A 14,399-nucleotide genomic window follows, 5' to 3' on the forward strand; every position below is an offset into this window, starting at 1 on the left:
AGTTGTAATTACACTTGTTTGCTCTATTAGTTGTAACTGCATTTATTATTTTATTTTTATTGTTTGCTCTATAAATAGAATATTCAATAGTTTGAATAAATGTATAATATTTATCAATCATTTTTTAAATTCTTTTCTCCCTTACTTTTAATTTATTGTTCAAATGTATATAAAACTAATAGTATAGACGCATCAAATTACATGCAAAGTCTTAAAATTATAATATACAAATTTATTTATAATAATATAATCATGTGTAGTGTATGACAAAGTTTAATCTAATCAATCATTGTAATCTTATTTTTATTTTTTACTTTTGATTTTCAAGCTCATTTTAATTATTAAAATTATATTTATATTATTCTTGAAAATTTTAATTAAATAAAGACAATGAGAGAAGACGAGTTCAATTATTTTTTTAGGCAAATAAGTAACTAAAAAGATAAAAATGTTAATAAAAGTTTCTTTAAAAAAATAAGTTATTAAAAATATTAAGAAAATAAAATATGAATCTTATTTTAAAAACAAATATTTTTTTTAATGATTTTTATTGAGCCTTACTTAAAGAATTTCTTATCATGATCCTAGTAACAATAATAATCTTCACAGCATATAGTATACTTGTGAAAACATATAGTATATAAGTTATTGGAAACAGAAGTGTTCACTACATCTATATTCTTTAATTTGATTATAAATATATGTATCCGTATTTTTTAAATATGTTATTATAAAATTTATATTATAATATTTTAATTTATTATAAACTTATGTATATCCATATTTTTAAATATATTATTATAAATTTATACCGTAGTAGTCTAATTCATAATTTTTTATATATTCTAATTTTTTAAATATTGTTATAAACACAACAAATGTTATTACAAAAAAATATTATTTTTTGTGATAAGGCTTTACGCTTATTTAGAAAAATTATATCGATGGAAACACAACCAACATATATAGTATTTTAATACACAAAATTTACAAATGTTATTATTACAAATTATAACTTATGTTTCGGTGTGTATATATATATGTTTTAAAGAAGAAGATAATAATTAATGATGTCATGATTTTATAATAATAATTTTTTAATTATGATTTTTCTTTAATTTTTGGTATTTTTTTTATATTCAATTACATATATGTAACTTTTAATTTTTTTAAAGACTCATAAATTAATCACATATTTTTTTAATTGTTCAAATTTTGCTCGAAGGAAAATTATGTGGAGTTTGCAAATTTTGAAATTGTGATGAAATTTCTTTTCAAAAAAGATTGAATATCGCTGTTAGAAAAATATAATGATGAGAATATATTATTCAAATAAATAACATCATGTGATTCAATTTTCATGAATAATAATAAATAATTATAATAAAAAAGGATAAATATATAAAAATAATATTTGTTATGTTATATAATATTTATGTTAGTTACATTACTTATTTATTGAGTCAATGGCATTTTTGAAACAATATTTATTATCTGGATAATGTTGTTTCTCCTTTCTCTATAAATTTTTCTTATAGATAATTCACTTCTTCTTTATTAAATAGTCATTTTTTTGTCTTTTATTTATAATATTATTTTTATATTTCTTTTTGTTATTCTAGTGTTAATATTTTATAATTTATATTTTCTATTTTTTATGTAATATATTAAAATGTAAAAAAAAAATTTAATATAAATTACAAATTATTATTTTTAAACTATTAAAAAAATACCCAATCTAACATTTTTGGAAAAAAAACAAATGACACAATATCTCCAAGAATCCTTGTCAACCTACGCCCTAAGCTTATCAGGGATTCAATAAGACAAAGTACATAGTTTATGAAAAAGGATGTATACTAAATTATCAACAATAATTAATACATGTTGAAAAAAAAAATCCTCCAAGTAAAGGAAAGATAAGACACTTAACACAACTGCTATCAAGTAAGTATATATTCTGATTCTTCTCTATGTTGATTTGTTATAATTTTTTTAATGGGATAATTTATTTTTAATAAATAATTACTTTGAAAAATTAAAATTTTAAAAATAATTATTAAATTATTTAAATTCAGGATCACCATTTTATCAAACCTATTGAGGATAAATAATGTATATTAATTAATTAACTACGTATTAACCATAAGTTATAATTAGGACCATGAAATTTGAACAATTATATGATGTCATTGTGATGATGATTATGTAATTGAATATATATTATAACAATTCACGAATTTAAATGAATCTCAATATTAGAGTCTCTTTGGTTGGCATTGGAGTTAAGATAGATTTGATTTGGCATAGAAGATTCGTACTATTCATGGGAAAATGCAAAAATTGATTTATAATGGTAAATCAAGTAAGATCTCTAAGTCACTCAAAATCACTTCATGTTTTCTAAACAGTTTACACAGTTGTGCTCCTGTATTCTAACAGCACAACAATGTCTCTATACCATCTACGGTGACAGAAAAATGTTATCTGTCACTGAAAATTCGTGTTTATTAATAATTGAGATGTAACTTAATAATAATAAGAAATACAATAACTTAATTTTTTTTGATAAAAAACTAATCTTACTAATAAAAGAAAATGTTAATGAGATTTCAAATCTATATATTTGATGAAAACTTTAATTTATGTGTTTTAATTTGTTTGTTTTAATGAGATTTCATATCTATATATTTTATAAAAATTTATTTTAATTTATTTTGTGTTAAATAATCATTTAATGATAATAAAAATAAGAATCTTATATAAGAAAAGTAAGTAGTACGGAAGAATTGAAAAAAACTAAAAAAATTCAATATAGATTCACCTAATATAATTTTTGATAGATTAATTAGAATATAGAGTGTGTAAAAGGAGAAAAGAAAAAAATAGTGAAATTTGAAGTATGTTATTTAAAAAATGTTATAACTGATAATTTTAAGAAAAAGTTAAGTTATTAAATTTCAAAGATAAAATTAAGAAAGAAAAATTATTAAATTGATACATTAAGCTGATGTTATTTTTCTTTTTTAAAAATTGTACACCAAATAAAAAAATCTTCTATTTTATTGTAGAATATATACATTTATATAATTTATTAAAAAAAATATCAAATAAAAAGACACATTAAAGTTGGTTCAAAAGAATACTTATTCTGTTGGAAACAGGTGTATCCTTTTTTTATGATAAGAAATAAGAAATATAATTATAAATTATAAATAATTGTTAAAATAAAAATTATGAAAATAATGATAAAATGAATTTTTATTATATTATTTTTTATAATATAAATATAACATTTGTGAATAATTATTATAGATAACTTTTACAAATAATAAAATTAATAAAGACAAAATTGGATAATAATTTGTTTACATATGAAACTATGTAATTAAAAAATTACTTATAAAATAAAACACATATGTTTTATTAAAATATAAAAGAGATATATCTCTTTTAGACAACAAAATCATGAAATTGTAATATAATGGTATAGATGGAATATAACAAGGGTAGAATAACAATTAAGTAAATCAATTTGCAAGCACATCAGCAACAACAGGACTCACATCCCAAGTTTAGGGTTTGCGATTGCGGCATGAGCCACCGGGGAATAGACCGGGACGACGACGATGACGATTACATGGATGACGAGCAGGTCGCCGACTTCGAAGAGGAGGAGGACCGCCGAGGGCGCGGCGGCAGGAAACGCAGAAGATCTGGTTTCATTGACGATGACGCAGAGGAGGTAGATGAGGATGAAGAGGAGGAGGACGACGATGACGAGGATTTCGATGCCCGGGGCGGTCGCAGGCGCCAGTACAAGAAGGTTTCCGCTTCCAATTTTTTTGACGAGGAGGCTGTGGTGGATAGCGATGAGGAAGAGGAAGAGGAAGAAGGCGAAGACGGTGCGTTTTTTTTTCTTTTCTCTTTTGTTAATTTGGTTTTCTATTAGATTAGATGATTGAATATGAACTCGGGATGTATGAAGTTAGGTTTGGAACTTCGGATTTATGGTTTGTTTTCTTGTTAGGTGGTTTTGGTTGATTTTAAACTTGATTAGGCTAATGTTATTCATTCCCTTCTGGACGGATCAATGATGTGGTCTGCCTGCTATTCAAATCTTTGCTTTAGATCATATTTGTGTTTAAGTGAATCTATTGTAAATAAATTGTGTTTAAGTGAATCTAATGTAAATGGGAAGGATAACTTTGTTACTTGTTGAAATGATGAGTTACTTGTTTGTAATTCATGAAGTAAATACTTCTTCTCGTGGGGGTTTTTTCAAATTGATATAAAGTTTGAATGAGTAAATTAAGACTCTTTTTTCACACAGACTACACTGATGAAATTGGGAATCAATCTTGTTATTTATGTTTTTGCTTATGATAGAACATCAAATTTGAACTGAAAACATTTATTACATTTACTGAACACGATGAAATTACACACTACAGCGATGGTATTCTGTTTGCATATAATATTTTATAGTCTCAAACTTGCACTTACACTCTTTTTCTCAATTACTCAAATAAACTGCAAAGCGTAACTTTCATATAGCATAACATCCATATAGAAGATTTTGGAGTATGATTTTGGTGTGTGCCCTGTGTATTACTTTCTCAATAACATTGATGCTCGGATTAAGGGTCTGTTTGCTCTCCTTATTTGGGGTTTCCATTTTTCATTGAAAATAGAAAATAATAGATCCATTAATCTCAGATCCTGTAGTCAATTACCATCAAATTAATTCTATGATATTTGATTGATGGGAGTTTTAGTCAGTTCCCATCAAATTGATTATATGATACTTGATTGATTGAAGTTTTAGTCAGTTCCCATCAAATTGATTACGTGATATTTAATTGATGGAAGTTTTGGTGTGACCTAGGCATCATTTTCTCAATAATATCGATGTATGAATTAAGGGTCTGTTTGCTCTCCTTAGTTTCCATTTTAATTGAAAAAAGAAAATACTAGAGAAAATGTGTTTGGCTGTATTTAGAAAATATTTTGTATGATTTTCCTTAGAAGGCATCTTAAAAGTATACATGAAAGAATAATCGTTTCAGCATTTTCTTTCAATGTGAGAAGAAAGAACGTGGTTGCACTAATGTAAATGTTATGTCATTTTATTGATTTTTCATGAGTGCAAAGCTTTCTTAAAATTCTAATTGTTTTTTCAAAACAGAAATACTTCTTTCTTGTACCATATTTCTAATCTTTTCAATATTTGATAAGATTTAACATAGGACAAATTTAATAGAGTGTGTTTGTCTATGCATATTATAGATTTATTTATTGATAAATTATTCAAAGGTATATCTAAGAAAGTGGACTTTTTAACCTAACTCAACTTCACTATACCAATTTATAAGATGAGGTTTGTGTTAAGTTATATACTATAATTTGGGCATATCCCTAGTTGATGTAAGATTTTTAATATCCCTTGTATCAATGACTAGACATCTCAAGCATGAGAATAATTATTTATGGGTGGTCTGATAACGCTCCAATCGTATGTGACACGATATGCCTAACAACTCACAAGCCTTGCTTGGATAGACTATGATACCATCTTAGAAAGTGGACTTTTTAACCTAACTCTACTTCACAATACCAATTTATAAGACGAGGTTTGCGTTAAGTTATATACTATAATTTGGCCATATCCCTAGTTGATGTAAGATTTTTAACGCCCCCTTGTGTCGATGACTAGATATCTCGAGCATGAGAATAATTATTTATGGGTAGTCTGATAATGCTCCACCTGTATGTGACACGATAGGCCAAACAACTCACAAACCTTGCTTGGATAGGCAATGATACCATCTTAGAGAGTGAACTTTAAGCTAAATCTACCTCCTAAGATGGACTTGTAAGGTGATTTTTGCAGTTATAATTTGACCATATTTTTAGTCAATGTGAGATCTTCGACCATATCAGTATATTTTTATTATTTCTAACTTATTTGGAAGCCTTATATAAGAGAAAGTAATGAACTCTTCTTGAAAATGGTTAAACCAAACATTTTCATTTTTTAGAACAAAAAACATTAAATCAGACCAACTATGTTTTCTAAATCTAAAAAAAATTAAATTGAAGATAAAATGTTTCTACAGGCCAAACAGGCCCTAAATTTTCTTTTTGGGACCATTACGATTTTTTGTGGCAATTTTCCTTTAGGATCTTGGTTCTGTTTTAGAAATGAAACTGCCAGTGTAATAGTAACATTGGGTGGTGCGGTATCAATGTTAGTGATGACTGGGGTATAAACAGGATAGAAGTTAACTTGTTTGTGAAATTGGGAGAATATTGGGCTGATGGGATGCAGTATAATCAAGAACCATGGTTGATGTTTTTGATAGGGATGGCAAGGAAAATGCAGTATAACTGTGAGTGATGTCGTGATTATTGTTGGTAGAATGTAGAGGCTTGATAAGTGCATATGGTTAGGTAGTTATCATACCGTTTTTGGATGGTGAGAATCTAAAGAACCTATGACTATGGGTGAGAGTTTCCAGTATTGTAAAATTGATGCAGTACATGTTTGGAATCTTGAATTAAAACAATAATCAATTCACACCTGGGACATCTTTTAAGATTCCAGATGCTAAAATAATTACATCGGAAGCATTTGTTTTAAGATGATTGTATAGGGAGGTCACTGTAATTTAAAAAATCATAGGGGTTGTTATAGGCTTTATGTGTTTACAACTACAATATCAATAATAGTAGCCTCTTTTCTGCTATGTGGGATTTGCTGCATGGATTGAGCAACATCGCAATGTTTACACTAAATCATGTCTATCTATCCACAAAGCGTTTTTATGACATTGCTGATAAGTCCTGAAGGATAAAAATACTGACAGACAACGGTTAAGTTCTTCTTCATGTAGATTCATTGTCATAATTATGTATGAATGTTATTGGCAGTGTTGGGATGCAGTCAGCAAATCATTTGTGGTTCAAAAGTTTCTTCCCTTTTTGAGTAAGGGTTTGGTTTGTGGGCGCTTGTTGTAGTTCAGTTTTTATCGAATTTGTCTTTGATGTGCAACATGGTTTGAGAAAAAAAATGATTTTTGAAATTTGAGACCAAAATCAATTATCGTGGTAGTCAATAAATCAAGTATGTCAATATGGCTCAAAAGCATTTTTGTGGGATCTAGTATTGTAATTGGTACTCTCTGTCTTCTGATTTTTTGGAAAGACAGTCTTCTAAGTGCTGATTAAACAGCATAAAGTTTTCAAAGCACTGTCTGGGGGCTTATTTCCTTCTATTCTTGATTTTGAGAATTATTTCTCAGAATAAAATATCAAAGAATTCATTTGATGAATTGTGTTTTACCACACTTTAATGGAAGTGGTGTTAGTGATGGTTAATGTGACCTTGAAAACATGTTAAAGAAAACATAAACATCTAAGATTTGTTTAAAAACCATTTAGCTCTACAACCAGATTGTATAGAAAGTTTTCAAAAGTATGAAATACAATTAAAACCCCAAATGTGTTTTATTTTTTAGAAAACAGGCCATACAAAAAGAGCTTTCATGAATATAAATACAAAACATATTGATTGCTTTGAATCCTCTCTATCTCCATCTTTGGACATGTCTTGGAATGGATATGTATATTTTATTTTGATGCTACATTTTTTTTCTTGTGACTTAACTTTGGGGGAATGATTGAACTTTATGTGTTTATTTATACTCTGGCTCACATGATTGAGCAGTTCTTAGAATTTTGTCCCAGATACTTGTGTAAAATATATCTATTAGTTATGTAGAAAGTTAACAAATGTTGAAACATCCAGACTTCATTGTTGAGGGTGGAGCCGATCTGCCCGAAGAAGATGATGGGAGAAGGATGCGTAATAGGCGGATGCTGCCACATCACCAAGAAGATCATGAAGATCTTGAAGCTGTGGCCAGAAGCATCCAGGAACGTTATGGAAGGCGCCTAACGGATTATGATGAAGAAACAACAGATGTAGAACAACAGGCTCTTTTGCCGTCTGTGAGAGATCCTAAGCTTTGGATGGTCAAATGCGCAGTATGTCACTATCCTTTTTGTGAAGAAGTTCTTTTTTTTTGCAACCTTATGGGAGCATGTCATGTATTTATATTTTTTTTTCATTAGATTGGTCATGAGAGAGAAACAGCTGTTTGCCTCATGCAAAAGTACATAAATAGGCCATCTGAATTTCAAATCAGATCAGCTATTGCTCTTGATCATCTCAAAAACTATATATACGTGGAAGCAGATAAAGAAGCCCATGTCAGAGAGGTAATGTGATGCAAAATGTCTGGTTCATAAATATCCACTTTATGGATTAAATTGTGTGTTTTTAATGTTATGCATATGCTTTCAGGCTTGCAAAGGTCTACGCAATATATTTGGCCAAAAAATAACTCTTGTCCCAATCAGAGAAATGACTGATGTTCTGTCAGTTGAAAGCAAAGCTATTGATCTTGCTAGGGATACCTGGGTTAGAATGAAGATAGGGACATATAAAGGGGACCTTGCTAAAGTATGTATCACATTTTAGAAAATTTATGATATCATCCATTTTGTTTTCTATATTCACAGTCAAGTGTCTCTTCTATAGGTAGTAGATGTCGATAATGTGCGGCAGAGGGTTACTGTCAAATTAATTCCAAGGATAGACCTACAGGCTCTCGCAAATAAGTTGGTATGAATTTTGCTGTTTTTTGTTAAATTAATATCTTCTACTCGGGTAATGTTTAAATTCCTTGGAAGAAATAGCATGAGTCTATTTTTATACAAATCACTTGTGCCATGCAGGAAGGTAGGGAGGTTGTGAAAAAGAAGGCTTTTGTTCCTCCTCCTCGATTTATGAATGTTGATGAAGCAAGGTATTGCTGGCTCTCTCTATTCTGTTGCTGAAAGTCTTATGTCTTGGAAATCTGTTCTTGATCTGATTAAATTTGTTCTATTCAGGGAACTGCATATCCGTGTGGAGCATAGACGCGATGCCTATGGGGAACGATTTGATGCAATTGGGGGCATGATGTTCAAAGATGGTTTCTTATACAAAACTGTATCAATAAAATCCATCAGTGCTCAGAACATCAAACCTAGTTTTGATGAGTTGGAAAAATTTCGTAAACCGGGTGAGAGTGGAGATGGTGATGTTGCTAGTTTGTCAACTTTGTTTGCAAACAGGAAGAAAGGGCACTTTATGAAAGGTGATGCAATTATTGTTGTCAAGGGTGATTTAAAGAACTTGAAGGGGAAGGTGGAGAAAGTTGATGAAGATAATGTTCATATAAGACCAGAAATGGAGGGACTTCCAGTAAGTATGAAGGAAAATTAACTGGTCATGGTTGTATAGTCTGCCAGTTTTGCATGTTGATGATTGATAATTAATTGGTCACCTCTTCATTTTGTCAGAAAACTATTGCTGTAAATGAAAAGGAACTTTGTAAATATTTTGAGCCTGGAAACCACGTTAAGGTTGTTTCTGGTGCTCAAGAAGGGGCTACGGGCATGGTTGTGAAGGTGGAGCAGCATGTCTTGATCTTAATATCTGATACAACAAAAGAGCATGTGAGTTTTAGTCTGTATATGAGATTTGCTGAAAGATTTGTTAATTTCTATTTTCTAATTATATATAGTTCAGAAATGACATAAAAATATCTTCTCTTTAGATCCGTGTATTTGCAGATGATGTTGTAGAAAGTTCAGAAGTAACGACTGGAGTTACTAGAATTGGGGACTATGAACTTCGTGATCTTGTATTGCTAGAGTAAGCCTTTTCTGTTGCCCGAGATTATGGCACTACCATGTTGTCTCTATGATATGGTTCAAAGTTTTCTCACTTCTATTTAATATGGTGCAGTAATATGAGCTTTGGTGTGATAATCCGTGTAGAAAGTGAAGCATTTCATGTCAGTGCCTTAAGGATTCAATTTTTTTTATTATTATAATTTTGAGATGTTTGTCATTATATTAATTGCTGTTGCTATTTTAGGTTCTGAAGGGGATTCCTGACAGACACGAAGTAGTTCTTGTTAAATTAAGAGAGATCAAATGCAAGATAGATAAGAAAATAAGCGTGCAGGATAGATTTAAGAATACAGTTTCATCAAAGGATGTTGTCCGGATTGTTGATGGTTCCAGCAAAGTGAGATTCTGTCTTTTGGCTAGATTTAGCTTTGAAAGATAATATTTTTCATATTTATTTATTTGTTTAATTTATTTAATTTTGGCTAGGGGAAACAAGGTCCCGTGGAACACATATATAGAGGAGTCTTGTTCATCTTTGATCGCCATCATCTTGAACATGCGGGCTTTATATGTGCTAAGGCCCAATCATGTGTGGTAGTGGGAGGTTCACGCTCCAGTGGTGACAGAAATGTAACCAATTTTCCTATTTTAATTTTTGTGAAAGTTTTGTTTTAGGATTTAGCATTGTGATGGTGTTTTACATATTTCATTCCTTTCTTTCTTTAGGGTGATGCCTACTCAAGATTTCCCACTCTTAGAAGCCCTAGTCGTATTCCACCATCTCCAAGGAGGTTTCCTCGAGGAGGGCCAATGGATTGTATGTCTAATTTTTTTTCATGTATTATATGGAACTAGTCTATCATTTTGTTGTACATTTCCTTAAGTAACTTGTCTGATGTTAATTTATCTGGATGTGGTATAGCTGGAGGGAGACATAGGGGTGGGAGGGGGCATGATGGTTTGGCAGGTACAACTGTTAAAGTACGTCAGGGTCCCTATAAAGGTTACCGTGGGCGTGTTATAGATGATAAAGGTGCATCAGTTCGTGTTGAGCTGGAATCTCAAATGAAGGTTGTAACAGGTACGTCTAAGTGGAGAAAACACATGTATTGCAAGTATTTTGGTATTTGCATGGTCGCTGACTTGGTGATTTGCAGTTGACCGCAACCATATATCTGACAATGTGGCTATAACTCCATATCGGTAAGTTATATATGTACATATAATTTGTGAGTCCAAGTATGCATTAGAAGATGTTCAACCATCTGACTTTTATGTGTTCTTCTAGTGATACATCTCGCTACGGAATGGGAAGTGAAACCCCAATGCATCCTTCTCGGACTCCCTTACATCCATATATGACTCCAATGAGAGATCCTGGAGGTTTGATTTTATTATATGGATTTTCATTTAATTTATTTTGTAGGATTAACACTCTCTAGCCTGTTTTTTTGACCTATTGTTATAATTGGTAATTGATAAATGTACTGCTATTCATAGCAACACCAATTCATGATGGAATGAGGACACCTATGCGTGACCGAGCATGGAATCCTTACACTCCAATGAGTCCTCCAAGGTTTGTCCAATTAATGTTGTTCCTTGTTGATTTTCATATACACTGTTCTCTGTTTTACATAGTTTCTGCTTCAATAAAAAGATTTCTTCCTTCCAATTTGTATATGGGGACATTTTTTTGATGTATTTTATCTAACAGGATAAGGTAAAAAAATGTCTTAGTTAATCAACTTCCATGTAGACATTTAATGTCACAAATGGAAGCAATTAGAACTAGAAGGGGTTTATAAGGAATTTTGTAGTTAAAACATTGTTACCTCTGTACAGTCTGTGGCGCTATTTAGTTAGTATCTTTATGTGATGTATGAATTCTGATGGTGAAAATAAAATCAGGGACAACTGGGAAGATGGAAATCCAGGCTCTTGGGGAGCAAGTCCACAGTATCAGGTCAGGAGATTTAGCAGACTTGAGATACTATATGTATGCAACTTCATATTAGGAACTATGTTTATTTTCCTTTCCCATTTCGATCTTTTCAGCCTGGAAGTCCTCCATCAAGACCATATGAAGCCCCGACTCCTGGTGCTGGATGGGCTAGTACACCTGGTGGAAATTATAGTGAAGCTGGAACGCCTCGGGACAGTTCTGCCTATGGTATCGCTACATCTTACCCGTTCAAAACAAATTGTATATATCTATTTTTTATTTTTATGCTAATACTCTATTCTGGGGATGGGGGTTGTATTTTTCACAGCCAATGCTCCAAGCCCGTATTTACCATCAACACCTGGTGGGCAGCCTATGACACCAAGTTCAGCATCTTATCTTCCGGGCACTCCTGGAGGACAGCCTATGACTCCAGGCACTGGTGGTATGGACATGATGTCTCCAGTTTTAGGTAAGTTTGTTTTGTCAATCTTATGATAGAGAAGTTTATTATGTATATTTTATTTTGGCTTATCTATTCAGTTGTGTATTTGATTTCATAATCAAACTGATATACCTAATTTTCTTCATCTATGAATAGTAAAATAACTCATGAGTTTGGTCTTTCAAATGAAGGACGACTAGTGCTAGGTGTCTAGTGTGTCTCAATGATTTACTTTCGTAATTGTTATTCTACACTTGTTATGTTGCATATACTATGAAGATAATTATTACTCCGCACATCGTATTTGTGTTGTCATTGTGTTTCCTCATCTCATTTGATACTCAAAGATGGTGTGGTTATTTTGTCTTTGTCATATTTGTTTAAGATGGTTTTTGGTTCAATTATTTGCATTTCTATTGCGATGGTTTTAGTTCAAAGGTCATATCTTTTATCGTGTCTACCACGGAGACATCCTCGCGAGGATAATTGTTAAACCTTACTACTTTGTACCGAGAATAATAACCCTGGAATTGTTACTTGTACTAATTCAATTGGATCATCCTTAAAAATTTAAAATGTACATTTCATGCTAGTTTTTACCAATTTGCTGGTTTAATTTTTTGTAGGTGGGGACAATGAAGGCCCATGGTTTATACCAGATATATTAGTCAATGTACACAGGGCCGGAGACGAATCTGTTGGAGTTATAAGAGAGGTTCTTCCGGTATGGTTCTTGTACATGTGCTTTAGATTTGTACGATCTTCAAGTAGTGAATATATGCCAAACTAAATCTTTTGAAGCTGTATTTTCGTTCCAATTGCTTGGTTTCCGTCTAATGATCTCATTGACGCTAGCATCTTTTTGTTTCTTCAGGATGGTTCGTACAAGGTAGCTCTTGGATCTAGTGGTAATGGTGAAACGATTACAGCCCTTCCTAATGAAATGGAGGCTGTGGTACCAAGAAAATCAGACAAAATAAAGATTATGGGTGGGGTATTACGTGGTGCCACTGGGAAGTTGATTGGTGTAGATGGTACTGATGGAATTGTAAAGGTAGATGACACGTTGGATGTCAAGATTTTAGACTTGGTTCTTTTGGCAAAATTAGCTCAATCATGACAAGGTTATGTAGAGATAGTACTTAATGTCATTTTTTTACTGTTGTGAGAGCTTTCGCCTGTGTGTCTATATAAATATGCTCCCTGCAGTGCTCAATTTCAACTTGGTTAGCTTAATATGTTAAAATCCCACTACGCAAGGATATTTACTTCTACCAAATACTAGTTTCTCCCTTAATATTAGGGAAACTGAAAAATAAAAAAACAGGGATGGTATCTTTTAGGTATCACTAACTAGAATCGATGTACCAGAACATATTTGGAAATGTCGATGCAGAAAAATATTTTTCACAAGCTTTAATTTTGTCATTCCTGCATGACGTGATGAACTCGTTGAGATATTTGACTGTCAAAAAGTGAAAATAAAATATTTATTTATCTTTATGTAAATTTTTAAAATGAAATATTTTTAAATCGCTTTTACGCATAATCTACTTATTAAATGTGATTATGTTATATCACAATTGATTAGATCATAATCATAGCAATTATAATATAATATATTAATAATAAAAGACTCTTTTAAATAATTAATAATAAAGTCATAAAAAATTATCTATAACAATATATTATTGAATATATTTTTTATACACAATTTCTTACTATTTACACTTTAAATGACTATTTTTAATTTTTATAATTATTTCTAACAATTTTTTTTATAGTTTATAATATATTTTTATTTAGTAATAACAATTATTTAGTAAAGGTTAATATTTTATATATAATACTTTATTTTTTAATAAATAAAAACAATTTATTTATTTATACAACAACATATTATACATAATAATGACTACCTAATTTTCTAATAATAAATTTATATGTATATTTAAAATTAGATAGTATTATTTTTATATTTTTAGTTAATGATTTATAAAATAATAAATTATATATTTTTTAACGTAGTATAAATGTAGTATTTACCACCACAAAGTCAAACTTTACAGTGGTGCTTGCTGCAAACAAAATAAAAAAAATGTGTTATACCATGTCCCTTGAACATAACATTTTATATTTGTCATGGACTAAAATAAATATTTTTTTACATAAATCACGTTGACAAATATATAGAGAGGACCATTTTGTAAAACATATATATTCGAAGAGAGCAAGGAGAAAAAAAAGAAGCTTGAACAGAGA

The 14,399-nt window shown here is 30.4% G+C and overlaps 1 protein-coding gene across 1 annotated transcript; it reads left to right on the plus strand.

Moving 5' to 3' along the window:
* Nucleotides 1–3,468: 3,468 nt before the first annotated feature.
* GTA2 (global transcription factor group A2) lies at nucleotides 3,469–13,353 on the plus strand. The gene is made up of 22 exons (XM_068623848.2): nucleotides 3,469–3,905; nucleotides 7,811–8,049; nucleotides 8,137–8,283; nucleotides 8,369–8,527; nucleotides 8,606–8,689; nucleotides 8,803–8,873; nucleotides 8,959–9,313; nucleotides 9,412–9,567; nucleotides 9,669–9,766; nucleotides 9,860–9,908; nucleotides 9,992–10,144; nucleotides 10,234–10,377; nucleotides 10,474–10,564; nucleotides 10,670–10,828; nucleotides 10,905–10,950; nucleotides 11,036–11,130; nucleotides 11,248–11,326; nucleotides 11,659–11,713; nucleotides 11,806–11,920; nucleotides 12,021–12,164; nucleotides 12,764–12,861; nucleotides 13,012–13,353. Exons 1-22 carry the CDS (start codon nucleotides 3,596–3,598, stop codon nucleotides 13,255–13,257), a joined length of 3,093 nt encoding a protein of 1,030 aa, XP_068479949.1. The 5' UTR covers nucleotides 3,469–3,595; the 3' UTR covers nucleotides 13,258–13,353.
* Nucleotides 13,354–14,399: the final 1,046 nt, after the last annotated feature.

This window comes from Phaseolus vulgaris, chromosome 9 (genome assembly GCF_051622355.1).
Source record: "Phaseolus vulgaris cultivar YP4 chromosome 9, ASM5162235v1, whole genome shotgun sequence".
Taxonomy (NCBI): Eukaryota; Viridiplantae; Streptophyta; class Magnoliopsida; order Fabales; family Fabaceae; genus Phaseolus; species Phaseolus vulgaris.

Bases quoted from the DNA above. Each gene is read 5' to 3' on its own strand.
- GTA2 (XM_068623848.2), top strand. From the start codon at position 3,596: ATGAGCCACCGGGGAATAGACCGGGACGACGACGATGACGATTACATG. The intron at 3,906-7,810 runs GTGCGTTTTTTT...TGAAACATCCAG, and splicing joins AGAGGAAGAAGGCGAAGACG to ACTTCATTGTTGAGGGTGGA. The intron at 9,909-9,991 runs GTCAGTGCCTTA...TTGCTATTTTAG, and splicing joins TAGAAAGTGAAGCATTTCAT to GTTCTGAAGGGGATTCCTGA.